Source organism: Vombatus ursinus, unplaced genomic scaffold, assembly GCF_900497805.2.
Source record: "Vombatus ursinus unplaced genomic scaffold, bare-nosed wombat genome assembly UNPS02010822.1, whole genome shotgun sequence".
In the NCBI taxonomy this organism is placed as follows: Eukaryota; Metazoa; Chordata; class Mammalia; order Diprotodontia; family Vombatidae; genus Vombatus; species Vombatus ursinus.
This window is the reverse complement of record NW_020950600.1, coordinates 3,212,566-3,230,060: the sequence shown is the minus strand read 5'-3', so window position 1 is coordinate 3,230,060 and position 17,495 is coordinate 3,212,566. Positions and strand designations below refer to the sequence as shown.

Sequence of the window (17,495 nt, the reverse complement as noted above, 5' to 3'; positions counted from 1 at the left end):
AAGTCCCCATCATTCCACCCTATTCCCCACCATGTCTCACCCTTGTATTCCCCTCAGGCCCCCCCCCACCATCCTCCACCTTCCTCCACCCACTCACACAGACTGTGCCCTGGAGGGTGACAGCCCTTTGCTTCTGGAGGGGTCCGAGGGCGGGGAGCGAATGTTTAGATATTCCCGCTCCTTCTGCCTATTGCGCTGTAAGATGGGGGGCAGAGGTCAGTATGGGGAGGGGGGTGCCAAGGGCAGGGAAAGGAACTGGAATGGGGAGAGCAGACTGAATCCAGTGGGTGGCGATGGGAGGCAGGTTTATCCAGGATGGGGCACAGGGGGTCAAAGGGCATGAGGGGCAGGTCTGGGAGGGGAGGTCTGGTTCACCTGCTCCTCCTGCAGCCTCCACTGCTCCCCTTCAATATGCCTCTGCACGGCCATATAGACAAACTTATACTGGGCTTCTGTCTGCACCATCCCAGAGCGCTGCTGTCGCACCCGCTGAATGGTCCTGGGGATGTCAATATCACAGTCCAGCCCTGGAGGGACAAGAAGAGACATTAACTTCATGGACCTGGGGTCTAGGGACACAGAGTGCAGCCCTAGATGGGGAGTGGGGAGAGGCAGAGGAGACATGCAGTTCACGTGGCAGGAGATACAGGAGTCACAGGAGCTGGAGGTAGGTAAGGGGTCTCTGGGGCCCCGCAGATCTCAACACCTTGCTTTGATGAGAAGATTGAAATCCAACAGAAAGTCCCTTAGCCCCACCTTGTCCATTTCTCAGACATCCTCAGCATCATCCTTCCCTCTCTCCTTCCCTACAGGCACAGAAGAGAAGCCAGCTAGCCCTACTACTGCAAACAAGCCAATCCTTCTCCCTGCACCCTGGATCCCATCACCATCCTTCTCATTCTCTGAGCTCTCTTCCTCTCTCTCTTCAATCTGTCCCTCAACATTGGTCCCTCCTCATCTCGCCAACAAACACTTTCACATCTCCTGGGTCTCTCTTTAAGCACTTGATAGGCTGACCTGTGGGAAGAAGGATGCGCCTTGTTCTCCTTGGGCCCAGAAGGCAAGACCAGGGGAAGGGAATAATCATTTATATAGCACCTACTGTATGCCAGGCACTGTGCTAAGTGCTTCAAAAATATCTCATTTGATCCTTACAAGTCTATGAAGTAGGTGGTATTACTGTCCCTATTTTACAAATGAAGAAACTGAGGCTGGCAGTAGTCAACTGCCTTGCCCAGGGTCACACAGCTAGTAAATGACTGAAGCTGAATTTGAACTCAGGTCTTCCTGACTCCTGGCCCAGCACTTTCTCTATCCACTACATCTTCTGGTTGCCCAAAAGGTCAAAGTTGTACAAATAGTGGATTTCAGCCCAGAGTAAGGAAGGACTGGCTATAACAGTTCAAATTATCCAGAAGTGGATAGGTTTCCCCTGACGAGATCTTTTTTTTAAATTAATTATTTATTTAAAAAAAATTTTTTTTTTTTTAAATTTTTTTTTCTGATGAGAAATCTTCAAGGAGAAGCCGGCTGACCCCTTCCAGAGACAGGGTAAAGGGGAATCAGCACAGGTGAGGTTTTCCCCAGGCGACCTCTGAGGTACCTTCCAACTCTAATGTTGTCATTTCCGAAAATGCTTTCCCTAATCTTCCCAAGCTATCAGTTCATCCAGGAAGGGACTTCTGAGGCTACTGAGCCCAACCCCATTATTTTACAGCTGGAGAAACTGAGGCCCTGGAAGTTAAGTGACTTATCCAAAGTCATGCAGAGTCTTCATTGTTGCTCTTTAATGTATCCCCAGCTCCTGGCACATAGTAAATGCTTAAGAAATGCTTATCGACTGACACAGGTAGGAAGGGCCAGATGTGAGATTTGAACCCATATCGTGTACACTCTAGAACCAGTGATCTTTCTCCTGGCCTTTTTTCTGTTCTATCTCTCACCTCCTCATCCAATTAAACTAGAAAAAGCTGTCTACACATGATGTCTCCACTTCCTCACTACCCATTCTCTCTTCAAGCCACTCTGGCTTCTGTCTCCACCACTCCCTCACAATTGGATGACCCCTCAGAGGTCACAGATGACTTTCTGTACCAAGTCCAACAGCCTTTTCTCAGTCTTCATCCACCTGTACCTTCCTGTAGTAAATGACACAATAGATCAGACTTTCTTGGGCAGCTAGGTGGCACCATAGTGCAGAAAGTGCCTGGGTTGGAGTCAGGAAGACTCATCTGCAGGAGTTCAAACCCAGCCTCAGACACTTAATAGCTGTGTGACCCTGGGCAAGTCACATCACCTTGTTTGCCTCAGTCTCCTCATCTGTGAAATGAGCTAGAGAAGGAAATGGCAAACCCCTCAGTATCTCTGCCAAGAAAACCCTAAATGGGATTACAGAGAGTTGGAAATGACTGAAAAACAACTCAACAACAACATTAGACTTTCTTAAAGTCTACCCTCCCCTCCACTGATTCTGGAGATTCCCCTTGTTCCCCTCTAATCTCTAGCGGTTCTCTTATCTCCTTCACTGCCTCATCTTCCCCCAGCCCTGTAACATGGCTATTCCCCAAGGATCTCTTGTTAGTTCTAGCCACCTTCTTTCCCTCGGCAAACTCATTCAGATCCAAGCTAGTATTTTTCTGGGGATGACTGGGAATGACTTTTCAATGTCTCTTCAGTCAAAACAGCCAGGAAGTTCAGTGGGTAGAACACAAGTACCTCTCTCAAGGACTAATACGGTCATGCCACTCCTCAGTCACAAAAGCACCCATGGCTCCCCATGATCTCCCAACTAAAGTTCAAATTCCTTAGCCTGGCATTCAAAGCCTTGCACAGCCTGAAACCACTCTGTCTAGCTTCAACCAACCCAGATTTCTCTCTGTTCCCTGAACACACTTGCAATCTCCCACTTCCGTGTATTTGTTCACAAGGCTCCCATGCCTGGAATATTCTTCCTTTCTCACTCTAACTGTGAAAATCCCTGCTCATCCTTTAAAGCCTGATTCAAATGCCATCTTCTCCAGGGAGCCCCCCATGATCTCCTTGACTTGGTAACGGCTTCACCCTTAACATGCTTATTTTGAAGTCTTGTCTGTTTATCTGTGTTCATGACATGTACCCCACTAGACTGCAGACCCAGGGAGGGCAGGGATCTTGTCTTATCTAAACTGTGTCTCTCTCTCCCAGAGCCCAGCACAGGATTGGACAAACAGTAGGAGCTTAGTAAATGCTGATGGACTGCCATGAGGCTTGGAATCTGAAGGGAACATGGGAGTGTTGGGAACTGGGGAGCAGCCATACCCTGCCTGCGAATGGTGTCCACCAGGATGTCAATCACGATGATGGTGCCTGTGCGTCCAATGCCAGCACTGGGGAAAAAAGCAAGTCACCCCAGAGGGGCTTGGTGGTGGTCTCTCCCTCCCCGCCATTCCCACCAAGCCCTGCAGCCACCCCTTCCCTGGCAGCAGAAGTACCTGCAGTGCACGACAATGGGACCGGAGCCTGGGACGCTGCTCTGAGCCTGGTTCACCTGGTCCAGGAAGCTGAGAACACCACCAGGCTCCGTGGGGACCCCATGGTCTGGCCAGCTGAAGTACTGGTAATGTGTTACCTTCCTTGGCGGCTCCTCCTGGGCCAGGGCAAAGGGAAGGAGAGTGTCCGAGACTCCTGACTCCATCATTGTGTGGAAACTTTGCATTTATGTATCTATGTATGGGTTTTCTAACCCAAGTCCCTCATCTCACAGTTGAAGAAATTGATGCCAAAAGTCAATTGACTTGCCCAAGGTCATTCGTCTTTCTTGGATCCCCAGAACTTAGCATCGTACCTGGCCCCTAGTAAGAAACCCTTAATAATTTTGCTTCTTAACTCACTGGTGGACTGATAAGGGTAGTTAAGCGTCAGACGTGGAATCCAGATCCTCTGACCTCAGAACTCTTTCTAGAATGAAAGTTTCTCGAGGGCAGGAACTGTTTCGACTCTGTGTCTGTTCCCCTTCCCTGCTCCCCATCCCCCAGCCCAGTGCCTGGCACATAGAAATCAACGTTTGTTAACTCAAATTAAATGGAAAAGCTGATGAGATGATGGATGAGATGCTCCCTCCCCCCACCCCCAATGCCTCCTCCCAACTGTCACCCCTCTACTTTTGTCTTCCAGGTGGGCACTGCCACCTTGCTGACTGGCTCCTGGCCCCTGAGCCCCCTCCCAAACTGTGGCAGGGAACACCATCTCCATGTCCTCTCCCCCTAACCCCCAATATCCCACTCCCCTCCCACCTATGCTGCTCCCCCCAAGGGAGCCTCACCCTGTCCGTGCGCCCCATCTCCAGCTCCCGCACGTAGTAGCCTTGAGCCTCCCTCTCTGCTACGTGGCGCACACGCACAAAGCCGTAGTCCTTCATACAGTGCTGATCTGGCCAGTAGCGGAAACACTTGTTCTGGGGGGTTGGAGGGAGACAGTGAGGACTGGCCCTGCTGAGGAACGTAAGCCAACCTGCCCCCACGCCCACCAGAGCCAGCCCCCTCACTCGTCCTCTCTCCATCTCCTTCGTTGTCATGACGATGACATGTGTATTCTCCTGGTACACCATGGCCCAGAAGTCATTGACTGTGGTCTGCAGGCAGCCCTGGGTCGCTATGTACACCTTCGCAGGTTCCTGGCTCTGCCCGTCCTCAGGGATGCTCTGAAAGAGAGGATGGGTTGGCTGCTTAGCAGTCACAGTCATGGTCACAATCACGGGCCCTCTCTGCAGCAGCCCCTGAGCCTGGGTCTCCTCTGCCTCCTACACAGTTCAGGTGGAGGTGGGCAAAGAGGAGAGCAGAGCCCCAGGAGCTGGGATGACCCAGCAGGAGCCCAGTGAGGCTTTCTTCCAGATCCAGGTGGCCGGCTGGAGATGGCCAGGGGCAAAAAAGTGAATTTAACCTTCAGGAGACGACCTAGGCAGGAAGCCCCATGCTTGGGGCTTTGCCCAGGAAGGGAATTTTGAGGTAAATGGGGCTCTCGATAATGAATCCCAAAGCTCAGAGGATGGAAGGCATCTGGCCACTGCTGCTTGACCCTTGTTCTAAGACACAAGCAGGGAAAGCAGGCCACCACCTGAGCGCCCCAGTTCCCCTGACCCAGCTCTAAGGGTCACCAGACTTGGAACTGGGAAGTACTTTGGAGCCATCTGGTCTAAACCCTTATTTGACAGAAGAGGAAACTGAGGCACACAGCAATGAATGTGACTTGTCCAAGGTCACACGGCAAGTAAGTTGCAGAGCTGGGATTCAGACCCCAGCCGTTAGACTCCAAATCCAGTTTCCTCCACATCTTACCATTCTCTCTACACACAGATTCCTTTGTATAAACAAGGTCACAAGCACATGAGCTGGAGTCCCCTACAGAGATTTTCTTGGCAGACCCTCCCACACTGTCCACCCATTTTACAGATGAGAAAACTGACACCCAGAGAGGTCAAAAGTCACAAAATGAGTAAGTAGCCGAGCCAGGCCTCTGACTCCAAAGTTAATATTCTTTTCACTAGACACACATGGTCACACCAAGAGCTGGGTACACGGCCACACCTGCATGCACACACACACACACCTTAATGTAGTTGGCATTGATGTAGTTGGCACCTGGCACACTCTCATCCACGTCTCTCAGTGTAACGCGGGTGGTGTCGACTGCAGCGGGTCAGGAGAGAAAAGGGAGAGAGAAGCAGGAAGGGTTGGGAGTTGGGGAAAGAGGTGCCCAGGACCCCCAGAGCCACAGGCCAAGGCACCAGGACACTGGATGCCAAGACCCAGGGTGCCCTGGTCTCCCTCTCTCTTCATGCTCCTTTGCCAGTGTTTGACATGTCTGGGGCTGAAGAGCAGAGGGAGCTGTGGTAGAGAGATGGGGGATGTGAATGCCTGAGGAACACCTGGGTGTATTCAGACACGTCTGTGTGTCAGGTGGGTGAGTATATTGGGGCGGGGAGGGGGAGCGATGGAGTCAGTTAGCCCAGGTCATGAAGGGTTCAAAGAACTACCCACTGGAGGGAGGGAAGGGGGAAAGAAATCCAGGACTAGAAAGGGCAGGCTAGTGGGCTCTCTCCCACCCCCGGACCCCCACCCCGAGGTCCTCACAGGGAAGAATGTTCTTGTAGCGGTTTTTGGCTTTGTTTTCAGGGCGTTGCCCCTCCTTTCGGGGGTACAAAAGTTTACATTCCTGCTGCTGCAGCATCTGGGGAGATAAGACCCACTCTGGCTCAGCCCCACAGCTCAGCCTTGGTCCCATCCCCTGCCCCACGGCTCAGCCTTAGCCCCAGTCCCACATTTCAACTCCGACCCCAGACCTGATTCCAGCCACACAGCTCAATCCAGGCCCCATCCTCAGTCTCCCAGCTCAGCCCAATCTCACATTTCAGCTTTGACCCCAGACCTGACTCAAGCCCCACAGCTCAGCCTTGGCACTAACCCTAGAACTCAGCCCTAGCTTCAGCCCCAACCCTCAGCTAATCCTAACCCTACCCTTCCCCCAGATTCTAGACCTCTTCCACTCCATTCTCATACCCCATCTCAGATCAAGATCATTCTTATCCCTTTTTTCTTCAAGGCCTGGGAAGACTCAGTTACATAGTCAGGGTTGTAACGCCAGGCAAAGACAGAGCCAGGACAAGACCCCAGGCATGTCAGCTCCCCTGGTGCTAGGTCTGGGGGCTTTAGGGACCAAGATTAGGGGTAGCAACCAGATCTTCTGCCCTTACCTCAAACTCCTCCCAGAATCCCTGCTTGGCCTTCTCGCTCTGGTCTGCCATCTTGTTGAGCTCTCGGACCCGGTTCTCGATGTTAGCAGCATTTATCCTGGTGGCGTTGAATGGCTAGCAGGAAGAGCAGGGTCAGGGTCAGCTCGGCCAGCCCTCTGCTTCCCCTGGCCCTAGCTCTTCCAATCCTCTCCTGTCCAGCACTGTGTACATGGAGGCTGTTGTAAAGGCTCATTCAGAGAGACTTGGATGTTTTCTGTTCAATTGCAATAAGTCTAGGCTTTCAGTCTCCCCTGGCCCCTCTGATCTATCCTCGGCTTAGCAGCCAAACAAATATTGCTAAGCCTTCGATGGCTCCCTATTGCCTCCATGATGAAAAGCAACCAGCTCAAGCCTGATGTTTAAAGCCCCCCTCAATCCAGTCACCATCCACCTTCCCAGGCTCACTTCACATGACTCCCCTTCACATACTCTAGGTTCCAGACAAATAGACCTACTGGCGGCTCTCTTAACTCAGCATTCCATTGCTTAACCTAGATCCTCCTCTCCACCTCTGAGAAGTCCATGATTCCTTCAGGGCTCAGGTGCCACCTCCTACAGGAAGCCTTCCTGGATTCCCCCCAGTCCTTAGTATTCTCTTCCTCCTCAGATGACCGCATATTTATTGATCTGTTCCCACACTGTCTCCTCTCAGGAGAATGTAAGTTCTTTGAGGGCAGGCCCTGTTCCTTTTTTTGTCTTTCTATTCCTAGCACCCAGGATGATGCCAGCTACATAGTAGACACATAGCAAATGTTCATTAAATTAAACTGATCACTGCCATTCTACCAATCCTGTGGCTTGGCTATCCAAGCTTCCTGGAACTTTCTGACCCTCTCCAGGAGTTTCTTTTTATTAGAATGTAAGCTCCTTGAGGGCAGGAATGATTGGGTTTTGTCTTGTATCTGCAATGCCTAGCATATAGTAGGTGCCTAATAAATGCTTATTGATTGCCGTAGCTCCAACCCCTTTGAATTCCAGAATCTCTGAGCCAGAAGGGACCCCAGAAGCCAACTGCTCTACCCCATACCAGAAAGAGAAACCATCACCCCCAGCCCCTAGCTGCCCGCATCCCCAGCACATGGTTACCCAGGCTCTACGCGGAGCTCTCAAACCAGAGGGAGCCTGCTATCCCCCCAGGAAGCCCGTTGCACACTGGGACAGCTCTCATTGCTGCAAAGTTTTCTCTGACAACCAGCCGGTATCCACCTCTCTGGACCTTCCCCCCACGGCTCCTAGCTCTGCCTGCTGAGGCCAAGCAGAATGGGGCTAATCCATCTTTTACAAGATAGAAAAGGCTGGATGGCCACTCAATAGGTATGTTGGAGTGGGGATGAATAGGTTAGATTAGATGACCTCAGAGGTCTCTGCCACGCTGACATTCTGAGATCCTGGGAGAGCCAAAGACTTTGTTGTTATTCAGTCGTTTCAGTTGTGTTCAACCCTTTGTGACCCCATTTGGGGTTTTCTTGGCAGAGATACTGGAGCGGTTGGCCATTTCCTTCTCTAGCCCATTTTACAGATGAGGAAACTGAGGCAGACAGGGTGAAGTGATTTGCCCAGGGTCACACAGCTAGTACACCTCTAAGGCCAGATTTGAACTCAGTTCTTCCTGACTCCAGGCCTAGCACTCTATCTGCTGTGGCCAAATACTAGAACACCTGTAATCCCCCTCTCCCCCAAATAAGTTTTTTTTCTTCTCCAGGCTAAATATAGGGACCATAAATCTTGGAGCTAGAAAGGGTCACCTCATACAACCCCTCACTTGACTGATGGAGAAAATGAGAGCCAGCATCCCTGGCTCTTTCCCTAAGGCCTTTCCTCACCCTGGTTGAGGAAGGTCAGATCCCCTACCCTTGGATGGGAGAGGCGATTTCTGAGCCCCTGAAGGTTCTGAGGCTTGGTGGGACCAGCAGTACCTGTTTGAGATGCACAACGGCCCCCGATTTCTCCACCATGGGGTTCTTCTTATAGTGTTCCACGAGGTCCGTCAGGGTGTCAAACCGCTCCCCTCCACCCACGTCATACTTGCCGTCCGCCTGGGGAGGAGGCATGTGAGTGGGAGCCCCCGGTGCCCTCCCCTTCCTGCTTGCCCTGCCCCGCCACAGCCGGAGGCCGCACCTGGAAGCGGATCATGACGTGGGTGACCCGGGGCCGGCGGTCACCACCATCTAGCTTGTCCAGCTCCTGGGTGAGGACGGACAGCACAAAGTCCCCGGGCTTGCTCTGACTCTCTCGTACCAAGAAGCTTCCGGGTTTGCCCTTCTCTGTCAGCAGCTTCTCAGCCTCCTTGCCGAAGAGATGTCCATGGTACCACCTGGCAGGGGACAGAGACGGAGGGACAGGTGAGGGCTCTGTTCAGCCCAGGAGAATGATGGGATTTGCCTGGGCCAAGTCAGGTCAAGGGCTGCACCCAGACAGATACGCCAAGATCCAGGGTTAATCTGGGAGCTTTCCCAAGGCAGGACCCAGAGCTCTTCCACATGACTGAAATCACAGAATCTGGAGAGTTGGGTGGGACCTCAGTGGTCCCCTCACACCCACAAAGGAATCCCTTCTCTAACATCCTCAACAAGTAACCATCCAGCCTTTGCATCAGGGAGCTCCCCAGCTCTGAAGGCAGCCCCCTCCACTTTGGGATTACTCAAATGGCCACGGAAGCTTTGCCTGATCTCTTGGACCCTTCCCCCCACTGTTCTCAGCCCCTCTGGGGCCAAATGGAAGAAGATTCTTCTACCCGTCAACCCTGGAGAGGCTCAGCCCCAGCTACGGCGTCCTCCCCCAAGCACTGTCACCCAAGGCTGGACAGCCAGGTGGGAGCAAGCTCACCAGACGCAGAGCAGAGCACCGCACCAGCCCCAGACCATGCTTTGCATCCGTCTCTCTCAGACACCTCGCCATCTGCCCTACTGATACATTCATCACCCCCCCCATTTATATTTCAGTAATCTAATCAACTCTACCATCTACTTTGGAAAGGGCTTGGCAGCCAGCTGCCCTATGGATCAACTCAACATCCCTGGGACTCCCCAGGTCAAAAATCCCTTCCCTGGCTGCCCCTATCCTATACAGCTTGTCTCATCTTATTAGATGGTAAGCCCCTTGTAGGCAGGACTATCTCCCTTTTTCTATTTCATAGGACCATAAGTAAGAGCTGGAAGAGAGCTTAGAGGTCATCTTGTTTTACAGATGAAGAAACCGAGGCCCAAAATGGTTAAGTGACTTGTCTAAGGTCACACAGATAGCAAGTGTCAGAAATGGAATTGAAACCCAGACCCTCTGAACTCCAGAGCTACCCTACAACAGTGGCCTTCTATTCTCCAGGCTTGTCACAGTCACTAGGATATGATGCTTTCTCATTCATCGGTCTGCCAGGGACTCGAGGCCGTCCTGGCCACACTCCTTCAGACACTCTCCAGCTTTTCAATGTCTTTTTTTTTTATCTCTTTTGGGGGCTAGGGGAGAATTGGGGTTAAATGACTTGCCTAGGGTCACACAACTAGTAAGTGTTCGAGGCCAGATTTGAACTCAGGTCTTCCTAACTCCAGGGCCGGTGTTCTGTCTACTGGGCCACCTCGCTGTCCCCTCAAAGCCTTCTCTAGACTGTGGCATCTAGGATTGGACCCATGGAGTCTGACCAGAGCAGAGGACCATGGGACAACATCACCTGCTTATTGCTGGAAGCTCTGCCTCCCCCTCAGTGCCAGCCACAGGAGAACCGGGCAGTGTTTAAAAGACTAGCTATGGCATCAGAGGACCCAGGTTCAAATCCTGCCCTCTTCCCTTCCAAGCCTGGAATGTTCTCTCTCCTCCTCCCTCCCACCTAATCTGCCTTGGGGCTTCCTTCAAGTCCTAGCTCAAATTCCACCTTCTCCAGGAAGCCTTTCCCAATCCCCCTTAAATCTAACACCTTCCTTCCATTCAGCCTGTTTATAGTCTGTTTGTATGTAGTTATTTGCACGCTGTCTCCCCTATTAGATAGTAAGCTCCCTGAGGGCAGGGACTAGCTTTTGCTTTTTTTTTTTGTATGTGTATGTGCACAGTGCCTGGCACATAGTAGGTGCTTAATAAATGTTTATTGGTGGACTAGCTGTGTGACCTTGGGCAAGTCATTTGTAGGCAGGTACTGTCTTACTTTGCGTATTTCATGGGATGATAGAATAAGACCCAGGAAGGTTGCCCCTGGGTCTAACTTGCTTCATCTGTAAAATACAAAGGTGTAACTAGACGATTTCTGACGTCCATTTTAGCTCTCCATTCATGATCCAATGATCTAATGTGGTAGAGTTTCTAGTAGGGACAGAGCTGGGCTGAAGGAGCCCATATTGACATATGACATATTGTGGGGTGGGTCAAGGAGACAGTTCCCTGCAAGCCCCTCACTAGCCACTAGGTGGCGGCCTCTCCCTATTCTGCAGAAATGGGGCAGAGCTAGGATGGGGAGGGCAGTTAGGGATGTCTCTTTGGGAGTTCTCTAGGGGTAAGGAGGGCCACAGTTTGCCCCTAACTCAGACATCCTTTGCTGAGTGGCACTCCTACCCGTGCTTCCCAGCCCCTTATTATTACCACTACCAACAACCTGTGCCATCCTGTCTCTTTCTGCTTCTTACCCCACCCCCCAGGACTGCTCAAAACCTCCCCCTCATTGTAACTGAGGCCCACTTCCTGAAAGTCACACACTCAATAATTATGATTTGGTGATAATGCTAATAATAGCTCACACTCATAAATATGCAGCATACCTGTCATATAGCATCTCATCTTCTCCTGACAACCCTGTGAAGTAGGCACTATTATTATCCCCATTTTACAGGTGGGGAAACTGAGGCTCCGAGAAGTTAAACGGCTTTTGCCCAAGTTCCCACAGCTACCAAATGTGGCTGTGTGGGAGAGTAATACCCAAGTTTTCCTGCCTCCTGAGTCTGGCAATCTATCTGCTGTGTCCACAGCCCACACAATCAGTCAATGTCTGAGCCAGGCCTTCTGACTCCGAGCCCAGCACCCCCATCCCTCCTGCTACATGTACAAGGCTCCAGGCTCTTTCCTTTGGTTCTGGCCTGGAGGGGCTCACAGATGCCTTCTGGTCCATGGTGGGACAGACTGTGCTGGATTTCAGGAATAGTGAGTAGCCCAGCTTGGCTGAAACACTGAATGTATGAAGAGGGGTAATGAGAACTAAGTCTGGAAAGGTTGGCTGAGGCTAGACTGTGGTGGGCTGTCAAGGGCACGCCAAGGAGTCTGCTTTATCCCAGAGGCAAGAAGCCGCCCTTGAAGGTTGTGAGCTGGGGGATGTGCTTTAGGGAGATGATTGTAGCAGCTGTGCAGATGACTTGGGGTAGGGAAAGAGAGAGAGAGACTGAAGGCCAGGAGAACAAAGTGGAGGCAAATGGGAGAAGGGCCGAGAGGCCAAGTTGGGGCATCGGCCATATGAGCGGTGAGAAGGTGGGATGCCAGAAATGTTGTCAGGGCATGAATGATGTGGAATGATAATTGATTGACTACAAGAGGGTTGGGGAGAAGAAAGAGTCAGAGACAGTAGGCAGTGAGCTCAGGGAGACAGGCAAGTGTGAATCACAGAAGATGAGTCCTATTTGGGACTTTAAGAAGTGAGTGGGCCATGCAGCTGGAGATGGCCAGTGGGCGGTCCATGATGCCAGAATGGAGCTCAGAAATGACTTAGAGTTAGGAGTCATCTGTGTCAAGACAATTAAACCACAGGATGGGATAAAATCATCAAGAGAGGTTAAGGAGAAAAAAAAAAAAGAGAAGCAGGCCCAGGACATAACCTTGGGAGACACCCACAGATAAGGGCTGGACACAAACAAGGCATTGGGCCTGAGAAGCTCCACGCAGTCAGTTCATCACAAACGCCAACAGGAGCAAGAGGGTCCAAGAGAAAGGTGGCCCAGTGTCAAAAGTGGCAGAAGAGTTATCAGATGCAGGCTGGGAAAAGCTTACGGGATTGGGGGATCAGGAGATTGCTGGCAACATTGGAGAGAACAGTTCGATTGAGTGAGTGGTTGGGACAGAAGTCAGATTCCAAGGGGCTGAGGTGGGACAGAAAAGGGAGGAAATCAATTGGCTTTTTCTAGTTTGGCTGAGAATTGGAGGAGCAATAGAGGAGAGGAGACCGAGGAGATGGTGGGGGGATTGTGAGGGGATTTGTTGTTGTTGTTTTAAGGAAGGAGGAGATCTGAGTGTGTTTGTAAGCAACAGGGAAAGAGCCAGTAGATAAAGAGAAAATAAAGATGAAAGGCAGAGGAAATCTTTTTTTTTTAGGCAATTGGGGTTAAGTTATGTGTCCTGGATCACACAGGTAGTAAGTATCTGGGGCCGGATTTGAACTCAGGTCCTCCTGACTTCAGGGCTGGTGCTCTATCCACTGCGCCACCTAGCTGCCCCCAGTAGAGGAACTCTTGAGGAGGTAAATTAGAGGAGGATACAGAAGGGGAAGAGATCAAGGCAACAAGTAGAGGGGATCACCTTGCAAGGAGAAGGACCACCTCTCTGTCAGACAGCAAAGAAAGAGTGGCCGATGAGATAGAGGGGTTTGGAAGTACAGAATTGGGAAGAAAAGTGAGGTCATGATGGATGGTCTTTATTTTCGCGGTAAAGTTAAGAGGCAAAGCCCTCTCTGTACTAAGGAGAAGAGTTGATGTAAGAAGCTTGAGAAGAGAAGGTTTGGAACAGCTACTATTGTGAGGAGAGAGAGAGAGAAAAGAAGAAGAAGGAGGAGGAGGAGGAGAAGGAGAAGGAGGAGGGGAGAGAAGGAAGGAGAGAGGGAGAGAGGGGGGAGAGAGACAGAGAAACAGAGACACAGAGAGAGACCCAATAGGGAAGAATAAAATTATGGGCCCAGTGGGAACACGGGAACATGCATTTGTAGTCTACCCGGTCACCACGCTAATGGGACTAACTTGGACGTGATTCACTAATATGTGAAGAGGATCAGAGAAAGTAGGTGGTAGGGGTAATCCAGAACTGAATCTGAAACTCAGTTCGAAGCCCTCCAGTTTCAAGGAGCCGAACACCTGCCATGGCAGCTCATTTGCCTTTCAGCTATGTCTAGTGCTGCTTCTCTGTACGTTCTCCCTGTTCCTAGTTTCGTGTTCTGGGGCCAAGTAGTACAAGCAGAATCCCTCTTGCCCAGGGTAGCCCTTTAGTACAGTGTGCTGATGTCCACACACACACACACACACACAGACACACACACCCCTTCTCACTCCAGCTTATCAATGCCCTTCCCAAAATGTCTTGCCTGCCAAGACTAAATCTTATCCTCCCCCAGATGCGTCTGCCCGGGCAAGAAGACTGGGAACCTATCACATCTCTGGTTTTGGATGCCGTCCCTCCCTGAATAACCACTTTAAGAAAGGCATTGTCTCCAGAAGGAGGCAAGAAGACATTTTAACGGGGATACAAGGGAGATAAAGAATAACCACTCGGAGGCTGTAATGCAGTAACTCACTCTGCCTGTACCATGGAAAGAGTGGACCATGGGAAGAATGTACCCACTCCATCCTCTCCTGCCACCCCTGGCTGCTGTTACCTAGAATCATAGACTGTCTGAGTTGGCCAGCACTTTAGAGAGCATGGAGCTGAGACCCAGAGAGAAAGAGATTTGCCCAAGGATGCTCAGAAGCTATGGTAGGACTAAACCCCAGGTCTGCTGGGTCCTTTTCATTTCTCCACAATGACTCCAGACTAGAGAAACCAGGGTAGAGTTGGGCAAAAGAATTCAATATTCTTGATCTTACTGGGATGCTTCTCCATTCCACCCCCTGCTATTTGCCCCTACATAAAGGGAGAATGGGGTTGAGCCCTAAGGAGGGTTAGAGAGGCTCTCCAGTAGCCCAGAAAGAACACTAAACAAATAAGTTGAGACCTGAATTTGAATCCCAATGATACTTTCCAGCTGTTTGACCATGCGCAAGTCATTTGGTCTCTGAATCTTCTTCTTCATCTGTAAAATGGGGATGAGAGGCAGTGTGGTATACTGGATGGAGTACTGGGCTTAGGGTCAATAGACTTGAGTTCAAATGTCCTGCTCTGATACTTACTAGCAGTCTGGCTCTGGGTAAGGTCCTTAGCCCCACTGAGCCAGAGGTAACTCCCTAAATTTTCACTTAAAGATGGGTGTTCATCTGAGTGGGGGTTCCCACACCCACAAGATTATGTATTAATGTAAAATTAATAATGCTATTTGCGTTACCTACCTCATAGGCCTATAAACTAGAAAGCATTATAGAAACATGAACTATTATTTATAACTGGTCACCACAGCAGCAAGGGAAGGCCCTGGGTGGCAGGGGGGAGAAGGGGAAAGGGGGTTCAGCTGGAGGAAGTGAGATTTGGCCAGAGAGCCACTCTCTCTGCCACTCTCTCTCTCTCTCTCTCTCTCTCTCTCTCTCTCTCTCAGTTACCCTTGTCTGGGCCTCCCCTTCTGATTGGCATGTGTATGTGTCTGGGGCAGGGGGTAAAGAAGAAGACGGTACCAAAGGGTCCCAGAGGGGGGAGGGATCACTGCAGGTCATAGCCAATTAATATCTATAAGGAGAGGAACTGGAAAGGAGTGCCCCAATCCAGTTCCTCATTCCAGCACAAGTGATTTGTTTCCAGAAAGCTTTCCATCCATTCTGTCCATGCAGCCTCCAGGCAGGGCCACCAAGCTAAATCCCCAACTGTGGGTGGGTATGTAGAGAGCACAGTACTACCCCCTCTGGTACTGAGGCAATCCACTGGGTGGGGGGGAGGCAGACACCTGAGTTGCTCAGGTTAACCTCAATCTTTCTTGCTGCATAACCACGGACAGCTACCCAGCCTAGTATTATAGTCCAAAGAACTCTAGGCTTGTAGTCAGAATAAATCTGGGTTCAGATCCTGCCTTAGTAATCAGATTGCCCTAAACAAGCCAAGTCATCTTTCTGAGCCTTAGTTTTCTTACCTGTAAAATAAAGATAGCCTGCTGTACTCCCCTCATAGAGCTACTGTAAGGCAATATACAAGAATGCTTCGTAACCCAAAAGCACTAGACAAGTATCTAGTGGGGGGGGGGGTCTGGACCTGTGATTCCCATCACAGGGAATGGGGAACTCTCAGTGTGGAAGTACCCTTCACTGATGCATATCAGTAACTAGTGTGTAACTTAGATTGGCTATAGAGGGTCACCTAGGGCACTGAGAGATTAAATGGTTTGTCCAGGGTCACTCAACATTACCAGTGTGGGTCAGAGATAGGACTTGAATCCAGGTCTTCTGAAGCCATTGACCTCCTCATCGTCATCCCTGAGATAGGTTAGAAAGCAGCCCTGAACAGCCCCTCTGTGAGTCTCTCTCCAGGCATGAAGCTGGGGAGGGAGAGGGTCCTTGAATGTCATGCCAGGCATTTGAAGCTCACCTCTCAGATGTCGGGTCCTGGCAGTTGAGTGGGTATCTGAGCTCAATGACATCCCCATTCTTCTCCCTCAGCAGACCGTGCTGTTCCGTGTAGTACTGCACCAGCTCAGCCAGTGTGGCAAACTTTTCACCCCCATAGAGGTCATAGTAATCCCCCGAGTTCTGGATTTTAATGTGGGTCACCTCCTCATTTCGCCTGCAGAGAGCAAGATCACAGTGAAGGCCTGTAGAGGGAGAGCCTGGGATGGGAGGCCATCCCTAGCGTGGACTGGGGACCAATGTCCATCCTCCTGGCTGTTCCTCACACAAGATACTGCATCTCCTGATTCTAGACATTTTCTCTGGCTGTGCCCCATGCCTGGAACACTCTCCCTCCTCATCTCCACCTTCTGGCCTCCCTGGCTTTCTTCAAGTCTCAGCTAAAATTCCAGCTTCTCCAGGAAGCCTTTCCCAATCCCTCTGCGTTCTACTGTCTTCCCCCAGTTAATCATCTCCTATTTCTCTTGGGTTTGTTTGTTTGTTTTTTTTTTTTTTTGGTGAGGCAATAGGGTTAAGTGACTTGCCCAGGGTCACACAGCTAGTGAGTGCTATGTGTCTGAGGTCGGATTTGAACTCAGGTCCTCCTGACTCCAGGGCTGGTACTCTATCCACTGCACCAGCTAGCTGCCCCTCTCCTATTTATCTTCTAGAGAACCTTGTTTGTACATAATGGTTTGCGTGTTGTCTCCCCCATTGTATTGTAAGCTCCCTGAGGGCAGAAACTGTCTTTTGTCTCTTTTTGTATCCCCAGCACTTAGTACAATATCAGGCATATAGTAGGTGCTTAATAAATGTTCACTGATTGATTGATTTTTGTCTTTCTTTGTATCCCCAGTGCTTGGCACATAGTAGGCACTTAATAAATGTTTGTTGACTGACAAACTGTACAGAAAAGGGCTCTTGTTTAATCATAGAGGAAAGGAAATCTATAGGGCCCAGGCAGTGGTCTTCCTGCCTCAGGATGAGAATCAGAACAGTTGTACCCAAGCCTCTTAGAAAGACTGCCAGCAGAAAAGGTCATAGGATCTTAGGTTTAGAGCTGGAATCACGAGGTCATTACGTCTAATTCCCTGTTTTTAGAGATAATGAAACTGAGGCACAGGGAGGTTAAATTAGTTGCCCAGGGTCACACAGCAAATAACTATCTAGGGCAGAATTTGAATTCAGGTCTTCCTGATTCCAAGTCCAATGCTCCATCCATTTTGCCACTAGGGAGCCCCGTTTCCCTCGGTTGTTTACTATCACTAGGAAGTTGTTCTGAGAGCTTTCCTCTTTCTCTCTTCTTCCAGAGGGGTATC

At 50.5% G+C, this 17,495-nt stretch overlaps 1 protein-coding gene across 3 annotated transcripts in view; it reads right to left on the bottom strand.

The window, feature by feature from the left end:
- LOC114038227 (tyrosine-protein phosphatase non-receptor type 11-like) overlaps positions 1-17,495 on the bottom strand; it is a 38,762-nt gene that overhangs the window by 1,286 nt on the left and 19,981 nt on the right. For all 3 annotated transcript variants that reach the window (XM_027855438.1, XM_027855440.1, XM_027855441.1), the window contains exons 3-14: positions 16,160-16,354; positions 8,885-9,080; positions 8,683-8,802; positions 6,728-6,841; positions 6,108-6,204; positions 5,584-5,663; positions 4,523-4,678; positions 4,301-4,432; positions 3,471-3,625; positions 3,298-3,365; positions 376-527; positions 98-195 (exon numbers count right to left, since the gene is read on the bottom strand). In XM_027855438.1, coding sequence (XP_027711239.1) covers positions 98-195; positions 376-527; positions 3,298-3,365; positions 3,471-3,625; positions 4,301-4,432; positions 4,523-4,678; positions 5,584-5,663; positions 6,108-6,204; positions 6,728-6,841; positions 8,683-8,802; positions 8,885-9,080; positions 16,160-16,354 — 1,563 coding nt within the window. The remainder of the gene's footprint in view (positions 1-97; positions 196-375; positions 528-3,297; positions 3,366-3,470; positions 3,626-4,300; positions 4,433-4,522; positions 4,679-5,583; positions 5,664-6,107; positions 6,205-6,727; positions 6,842-8,682; positions 8,803-8,884; positions 9,081-16,159; positions 16,355-17,495) is intronic.